The sequence below is a fragment of the Kryptolebias marmoratus genome, linkage group LG11, assembly GCF_001649575.2.
Source record: "Kryptolebias marmoratus isolate JLee-2015 linkage group LG11, ASM164957v2, whole genome shotgun sequence".
NCBI classification, from domain to species: domain Eukaryota; kingdom Metazoa; phylum Chordata; class Actinopteri; order Cyprinodontiformes; family Rivulidae; genus Kryptolebias; species Kryptolebias marmoratus.
The window spans coordinates 8083148-8092191 of record NC_051440.1 but is presented as its reverse complement, the minus strand read 5'-3'; the positions used below and the strand labels follow the sequence as shown (position 1 = coordinate 8092191).

At 37.8% G+C, this 9044-nt stretch overlaps 1 protein-coding gene across 1 annotated transcript in view; it reads right to left on the bottom strand.

Moving 5' to 3' along the window:
* Positions 1-6559: 6559 nt before the first annotated feature.
* fbln1 (fibulin 1) overlaps positions 6560-9044 on the bottom strand; it is a 35842-nt gene continuing 33357 nt past the window's right edge. Inside the window, exon 17 of the mRNA XM_017434251.3 lies at positions 6560-7125. Within this exon, the coding sequence (XP_017289740.1) occupies positions 6986-7125 (140 nt within the window). The 3' untranslated portion in view covers positions 6560-6985. The remainder of the gene's footprint in view (positions 7126-9044) is intronic.

The following is a 9044-nucleotide window of genomic DNA, read 5'->3' as shown; positions in this document are numbered from 1 at the left end:
GGATCAGCTATAGCAGTCATCTTCAAACAGATTGACAACAAAACATGGAACAGTTGTCAATGTAAATCCAATGATTACCTTATATATACATATATATATCTACACACACACTATGACCAGTCAGTAATTTGATATAGAGTGTTTGGAACAAAATAATATATATATACTTTCATGCTTTTCTGCTGGTAAGTAATTGTGATAATAAGGTGGGGGGTTTTTAGATTTATTTCTTAAGAAATAAAACCCCAACCACAGCATGGTCTGGGCAAATGGCTGTGATTCAAACGCTAATGCAAAGGGTACATAAAAACCTAAGAATGCTTAAAAAAATTGAAAAATCTGGCATAAAAAAAATGTCTAGTTTTATTATTTCTGGGTGTAAACATATATCAGTGTGTGGGTGGGGTTTTTTGTTCACTTTCTACATTTGTATCTCTGACCGTAAAATAACCAGTTACATCTGACGACCAGCATGTTCTATACAAATATAACAAAGAAAATAGTTTCAGATTTTTTGCTGTTTTGAACAAATAATTGTGATGATAAGACAGAACAACAGAGACATGCACTATGATGACATTTTCTGGGCTGAAATACTTTGTTCCCATTGTCATGTCTCAAAGGACATCGTAAAAACTGCTCTCTCATCCTGTGCGATCCCCAGCACGCAGCGGGTCTGCTCTTAATTGTGGTTGGCAGAACGTCGGCAAGACTTATTCTATTCTTCATTTCATCACACAGACACACTAGAAAACAGCTGCAGTAGTTTCTGTGAGCTACATTTTCTACAAGAAACAGCCCCAAGCTCTAAAACCAAAAGGACGACGTCATCACCCAGGATTCTATAAAATACCAGAAAGTCTGAGTTTCATTACAAAAAAATCATCTAAGAGCACAAACAAATGTGGAGAACAAACATGGCTATTAATTGAGATGGCAGATGGTCCCTTGTGGGCTGGACAGCAATGAGCCAGCACTGTGGAAAACAAAGCATCCAGGGCGACCACGACCCACCATTTCTGTCGCTCCGACTGGGAGACAAGGTCTGGGGTTGGAACCCACAAGACTCAAACAGAAATCACCATTGTTGCCTTAAAGAGACACACAGACAGGCTAATTCACAAGAACGAGTTGTATTAGGTTTCTAAAGTGGAGCTATGTTGTTTATCCTCCTCACCAACATGGATGTGTTTGTTTTGTGTTAGTTCTTTGACTACTTTGGAAAAGAAGCGCTCCCACCCTGACCTAAAGACTCCAATATGAATAAATATTGGTGGAACAGTTGCTTCAAACACATCATAAACTGATCTTTGGAATAATCATGATCTGAAAACGTATTAACTGTCACTGTAAGTGGAGCTAGTCTACCAAGTGAGCAGCTTGTATTGTTTTCTGTTGGCTGGAATTACACTGAGGTATTTTTATGGAGCAAAACTTCCCTCTGAATATGACTTTCCTCCCAGACAAGGGAACCAGATCCTCTGTTTAATAGTTTGCTGTAGCAGAAGACTGAATGAGTGGTTTCCATTCTGTTGGGCTGTAACCGATTGTCCCAGCGACCACAACAAAGAATAAAAAAAAAAAGAAAAGGAGGGTGAGGGGAAAGAGAATAACTCAGCGCTCAGGGTGGACTGGAGAATGTTGGGATCAATGGCTTCCAGAGTCTTCTCCATCTTAACTCTGGTTTAACCTGTTCTGTACTCCACATCTGCTTTACAACTCACAGCTGTCTGACAAATGTAAAACATCATTACACACATAAGATGTGCTGTCTTATAACCACCCTGGCTTATTTAAATAATATTTTAGGATCAAGAAAGCTTGATCTACCAAATGTATTCAGACATAAAAAAAACAGAAAGGACAAGTAGGTGCATGTCTTGGTGGGCTATTATAGCAACAGATTAACAAATGGTGAAGAGAGCTAGTGTTGATTTAATGAGTGAAATTAGCTTGACAGACTTGTAATGGATTCTGCAACACCTTAGAAATTAAAAAAATCTTTAAATAATCTACAGATCTAAATTTTCGCCCTAGACTTCATTTGAACATTTTTTTTGCTCTTTCACTCTTCTGCTCCCTCATCTTTTATACACCCACTTTGCACAACACTCTCAGATCGTATCAGGCTGCAGTTATTTGCTTGAAGATCACACCATGTGCTTCATGTCTGTGCTAGGTTGCTTCCATAATCTTGCCATGATCATGGTAGTAGCCTAGGCATGTGGCTAGAGTGGTCAGTTCTTTTTTTAAATTCTTGTCAACCAAGCCACGCTAGTCCACGAAGACCCCTATTTTATGAATATGCTGCCACCCCTGGCACTACATTTTTCCATGTTCCACCTAGGAGCGTGATATGTTGCCACCATGGTTATAAACTACCATGGCTTTGCTACGGAGGTTTTGTGCATGCTTAAAACCACTATGAACCTATCCCACATATTGGGGAGCCAACTGCATTGTTAAAATGTAGGCTTTGTATTTTTTCCTCCTTGGGTCAAGGTTAAGCCCCTCTATAATTGCTGGGTTGCCTTTCTCACTAAACTTCACGAGATTTAACTGATTTAAGAGGAGGCAATAATAGGATATAGATATCACAAAGGCTCTATAGAGTGTGTGATGAAATATACAGTTGCAGAGCCAATAATGCATATGTGATGCTATTTTGGGTGAAGGTCCCAGGAAATGTTTTTGTAGCAACAAGCTTCCACATTGTTTCTGAGCAATCCGACATGCTATTAGTCTGAAGTCAGAGTCAAGTCTCTGCAGAATACATTTTAAAATGACTGGCAGATAATTCCGAGTTTATGCGTGTTTGTTTGTACAGGGGGCTGAATTAATGAGGGGACTTTTTCCTTCTAAGACGTAAAAAAAACATTTGGTCCTTGGTTGTCTGTTGTTGCCTCTGTAATGTATGTTGAGTACAGTTGCTCAGGGATCATTGTTCAATCTCTGTGGCAGAGATGTGTTGTCTTGTAAATGTCTGCCATCTATTGGACTCTTCAGAAACATCACTTGGCAAACGTATGACATGTTTTAAAAAGTGTTTATCAGTGAAGATAGTTATGAGCATTTTGTTTGTTTGTTCATATTTGTACGAATACAGATAACCCTCAATGTATCACTTTCCCATGACTGTAATGCAAACTTGAGCCTATTATTTTCTGTGAATACAAAATGTTTCCTTTCACAAGAAGAAAAAGAAAGCAAATCTATAGTAAGTTTTTGGTGCCTATCGAACAGAAACTGTATACGGCAATGAGGAACGGTGGTTTGCAAAATGGAGGAAAAAAAGAAAGTCCCAAATTTATTATAAGAACTCGCTTATATCCTATAACATATGTTGCGGTGGGAATCGGGGTTGGACGCCAGGAAAAAAGAGGGAGCGCAGGAGTGGGCCGAGCACGTGCCTCCTGAGGTCCTCTGGTCTCTGTCTGGGCTCAGCGTCACCAGCCCCAGGGCCAGACTCCCGTCAGCCCCGTACCCCTGTCTGCTCCGAGCCAGACACCACCATGACCACTTGTATCGAGAGGCCTGACCACCATTGTGCCGCAGTAGAGTACACAAACAAACAGTGCAGGCGCACACCGGTCTGCTCGCTTGCCATGACGTCGACTCACGAAGCCCACTCGCTTTAGTCATTCCAGAGGTCTCCACTGCAAGCAGCTCCCTCTTGGCTTTGAGCGGAGCATCTGGCAGAAGATATTTGCTCATTTGTCCCCACACATGTATATGGTTTGCTAATGCTGCTAAGGGACCGCTGCCCCAGTCTTTTTTACTGTGGAGCCAGTAAGGACATTTCTGGGTAATGTCCTCCCACACAGTCTGACTAAAGGACTTTTTATTGTTCATGTTCTACTCTCATGTCCTGCCTTATATATTGTACAGGAAAGATGAGCAAAAATCTAACAATGTTTTTTTTCATCCTCTTGTAAATCAAACACATTTCTCTAAATATGATTGACACTGTTTTGAAAATACAGCATGTTGTTTTGAAATTCTCTAGGTTAGGTTTGCAAGGACAAACCACTAATTATTTATCGACTCAGGAAAGCAGGAAGATGTGTAAATGCTAGTGTCTATTTGTGTGTGTGTGTTTGATTGTTGGCAAAAAATCTCATGAAACAGTGAAGTGATTTCAATGAAATTCTCAGAAAGTAATCATGAAATGTACCTCTGCAACTCCTTAACTTTTGGAGTCAGCCCAATTTAAGATGGCCACCACAACTAATCAACCTAACCAAACACAAAAATTGCTATAACTCAGTCTGGTTTTAAATATTGAGTTAAAGTCTGGTCTGGTAGTTAGTTGAGAATTTCCTACACACTCATCTGAGCACAAACAGATTGTGTGACATCTTTGTTTAAAACTTTGGCGTGCAAGGCAGCAGATGATAGGCATTCCTTCAAGGAATGGTAGATTTCAATTTCCTTCTGTTGTTACAATAAAAACAAACTTGAGTCTGTAACATGTGTAAAAGCCTCTACATAAATTGCTCCCTTTATTTAAATACATTGATCACAGTTATGCTTTTCTTTACTCTGATTGGCAAATATTAGAATCAAAAGCTTACAACATTTTTTTTCTTTACCTTCTCTAAATAAATACGTAAAATTTACCAATGTTGAGAACGTGCATAAAAACCCATATCCAGCATTTGATGAAGTATGGTTGTAAAGCATAGGAAAGTGTAGAGTTGTGGAGTAAACACTAACACACAGTCACACTACAGTTCTTTTCATTTTTCTTGTCAGCCACAAAGTTCACCTGTTGGCCCTTTCCTGTGAGGAGGATCCCCTCCTCCCCCTGTCAAATTCACCATCAATAAAGCTTTGAAATCCCTGACAATGAATGACTTGAGATTGGGATGTATGCTCTTCCTCCTCTATTGTCTTTGAAGCTTCGGGTGGTTTGGGGCCATACTGGCTTATGCTGATGATTTCAGTCTCATAGTCAGGTCATTACTAGCATGTTTTCAGCTCACTTACTGTCTCAGGATCTCCCATAAATGAGAAAAAAGAGAAGTTTTGTTTCACTCATGAATGTAATTAGGAATACAGTGCAGGTACCCATGCCAGCAGAGTCTTTATGTGCTGGTTGCTGCCACCTTGTTTTTCTCTAAATACCTTATTCAAACCAGAAAATATGTGAAAAGCTTCAACACATTCCAGTCATCTGGGGACATTCAAAGGACAAAAGGTTATATATCTAGACTGCCTCTCCACAGATATCAGTTGGTCCAAGAATAAACAAAATGTTCTTGGTGTCACCTTAGAAACCAACGAATCGACAAACCACCATGGACCAAAGTAAACTGGCTGAGAAAGCACTGTTTATACGTCACTGTTAGTCCGCTAATATTGACATGAATGAACTATCAAAATTACACTTCCTGTCACGACTTTGGTCAGGAAATTGCAAAAGTTACTGTTATCATGATCATGATACACCATACAATATACTGATTGGTGGAGAGTATGATAAAAAAAAATAATCACCAAAGGATTGTGCAACTTTTGGGACTACTATTTAGAGAGCAATACAGACTTTGTGCATCATTTTAATTCTCAAAGCCCTCACCTCCAATCAAATGAGGTGTTTAGAGGGGAAAGAAATCCAGGAATATACAGTATATAAAAATAACAGCCAGGGCAAAAAGCTCCTGATTTTTGAAAAATCTGTTTAGAGGAATAACCATGAGTAGAAACAAAGTGGCAGCAATATTTTAAAACTGTGGTCACTCACCAGAACTTCTTTTTCCATCAATCATCACATTAATAGTAATATTACTTGGAATACTTATCTCTTCTCATGGTCAAAACACTTAAAAAAGACTGATATTTCCTCACTATTTGATTATTTTTTTTTCAAAAAACCACTCGAACACTGATCACAGGGATTAAATTTGGCATTGCAGTGACTTCTGAGAAAAACAGTAACATATGTGTGAACGTTTTCAGAATGGAAACCTACAGGAGCCTAGAACTGCAAATCAAGCATCCTTTAACCATTTAATAATGTCAAAGCCTTTATTTCTTAAAGCAGCATTGTTTTGCTTATTTGGAATAGCAATTTGTTCCTCATACAAGATGGAGGAAATTAGCACAGATGACACCAATGCTTCTGGACCAAGATTAAGGATTAAATTTCTGAGAACACATTCACTGACATACCATCAACAGGCTGGGACAAGAAAGAGTATGAATAAATAGTGGTGTGAAATAAACGTCTGGGAAAATATGATAAGAAATATAATCTGTGTTAAAGGTAGCATTGTTCATGCCTGTTTTTGTGTGTTTTGCGAGTGTTTTACAGATTAACTACTTTAATCAGATCTAAATAAAAATAAAAGACACTGATGATGTTTTTTTCCTGTTAGAAACCAGTTTTTCAGTTTGTAAAAGCTACTTGAGTGAGAAGCAAAATGTCTTCAAAAGCCAAAAAAGTCACCTTTAAAAAAACAACAACAACAAAAAAAAACCTTTGAATTTAAACTTTTCAGGATTTTAAATAAAACACAAAAAAACAACTACTGTAACTAAAATAGTGTTTATTCTGTCAAATAAAAAGCTCAAGTACAAAACCATACACATAATGAAAAAAGAAAAGTGAATGCTAGAAAACAAAGATGCATACCAAAAAAAAACCAAATTGTTGGTAAATGTAGTCACTGTATTTTTTTAATTCTCTACATGCATGCACTTTCAACTAAAAACACACATCTTTAAGATACTCTTATGCAGATACCATTTAATAAAATCTCTCCATATTTGCTCACTTTAAGCTGAATTTATAATTGATTGTAAAGCTCTCATCAGAAACACGTGGTGGCCTTCAATCTCAGCAACAGTCAAAACGCATGACAGTGTCAAAACACACCATTAAGACCTTGCCACTGACGCATGTGTTAATATTACAAAAGTAAAGTGTACAGTGTTGACAATAGATGTCTTAATATGGGTTGAAAAATATGCCATCTTCTTCTCAGAACCAAAACTCAGAGACAAAGATGTGGACGTTGATGATGTTCTGGCCAGAGCTGCCTTGAACTGTCCAGTTTCGCATAGAGAGCTTCAGTACCGTCACCGTCGGACCAATCAAAGGCTTTACTTGGCGGACGACACCTGAAGGAAACAGACATGTGTCATATTACTGGAAGCAACTATTGTATTTTTCTTGTTATTTATGCGGTTGTGGAATGTCACACTGTTGTTTAAATCAACTGTTTGGTGATAATTCTAAGTAAAAAGGCTAGAAAATCCGAGCACTTCCCATTCTTGTGGCTCAACAAAATCTAAAACTTCAATCGGCAATAATGGGTGTCATAATGGTGGTCAAGAGGTTTCTTTGTGAATTCAAATTATATTTTAGCACCATTCTGGATGAACATAAAACAAGGCTTTTTGTTTTGTGAATGGTGGATGATAAGTAGAAGTAGGATCCATATGCAGGCAAACAGGATGCAGTCTAAGAAACAAACAACACTTAATAACCAAACCCAACTAAAATGTACAATAAACCTACACTGTGCATGGAGGTTAACAGATGATCTGTCAAAAAAGAAATGAGTAAGAAAAATTAAGTGTGCTGATCACAAATTAAATGCAGGTGGTATGAGAGGCACTGAAAACAAGGTCTACTGAGAATATCTGGTGGTACGGCCACAAACAAAACAGAACATACCTTAAACAAACAACTGAATGTACCTAAACTCAATAGAACACAGGAAAACATCCCAAAATGATTTATACAGACCCAACTAAAAACCCAAACCATCACAATTTGACTCTCTTTCTTCAGGTTCCTCAGATGTCTTTGGTCAGGAAGAACAGGTCAAGAAGACTAAGAAAATAAAATAGCATGTGTCAGCCCAGCAATAATGTAGGGAGAAAAAAGGATGTTGACAGAAAATACAGTAAGTTCATAAGCTTTTAGTTTATTTCTATTTTAAAGCTCAGTGTCTGCTAAACGGGGCTGCAGGTTGGAGCAATATCAACCTTTTCTTGATCCAGGTAAAAATGATGCTCTACGGTGACTCAATGAAATATATGTGAAAATCCTGTTAGTTTTTATTTAAATGAACTGAAAAGGGATAATATAAACAGTCAAAACAGAATCAAAAATAAAGGAAGAGTTTAATAGAGTCCTTCAAGCATCTGATTTTTTTTTTTGAGAAAATACAGTGAGATTTTCTTTGATTTTGTCCTTCCTAATTTGAGGCAAAGACAAAAATATTCTGGTCCATTACTCAACAATTTTGTAGGCTCAGTGCATTGGTCAGTAATGTCAGCTGTAAGGAATTTACACAAAGCAGTCGCCCTTAAAATAAGTCTCCATTTTACAGTTCTGAAAACCAAAAATGCTTGCAATGTGTATGTTCTTTGCATAAGTATTAAATGTTTTGTTTTTTTTAAATCCATGCAGACAGTGCCTGTACGCCTTATTTTCTGGCAACTGTGCTGGTATTTGACTTCAAGTCAAGCATTTTTTGCTAACCCCAACAGGTATTTTATGTCCTAATGTTAACCAGGTAATTTATTTTCTAAACTTTCTAAGTAGTTGTGGTTTACATGTGAAACCAAAAGAGAAAAAAAAATGGGGAAATAGCTTAAACTGCTATATGGAAGGTGAAAAAGAGGTGAGGAACAATTTCTTCCTGGAAAACAGCACAAGTCAGTCAACTGAAGCCATATGTGCACGGGGTTCAAACATAGCCAGCAGCCGGCAAAAATCGCCATATAAAACCTTCATTCAATCGTATCTTTGCCGCCTATGTTTCGTCGATTGACCAAAATTATTTTGTAAACGTTTGCCTAGAAAAGTCCCTGTGTTATCACTGATTTTCTTTCTCCCTATTTTGTTTTTGATCATTTTTGTCGATCCATCTTTGAGCAAGCTGTCAAGAACGCAAGGTAATTTGTCCATGAACGAGACCAAAACCAGACACAGAGACAACAGCTGAAGGTAAGTGCAGTTTATTTACAAGTGTCCTGAATATATACAGTGAGAGGAATCGTGGAATGATCTGCGGAGCAAAAAGGGA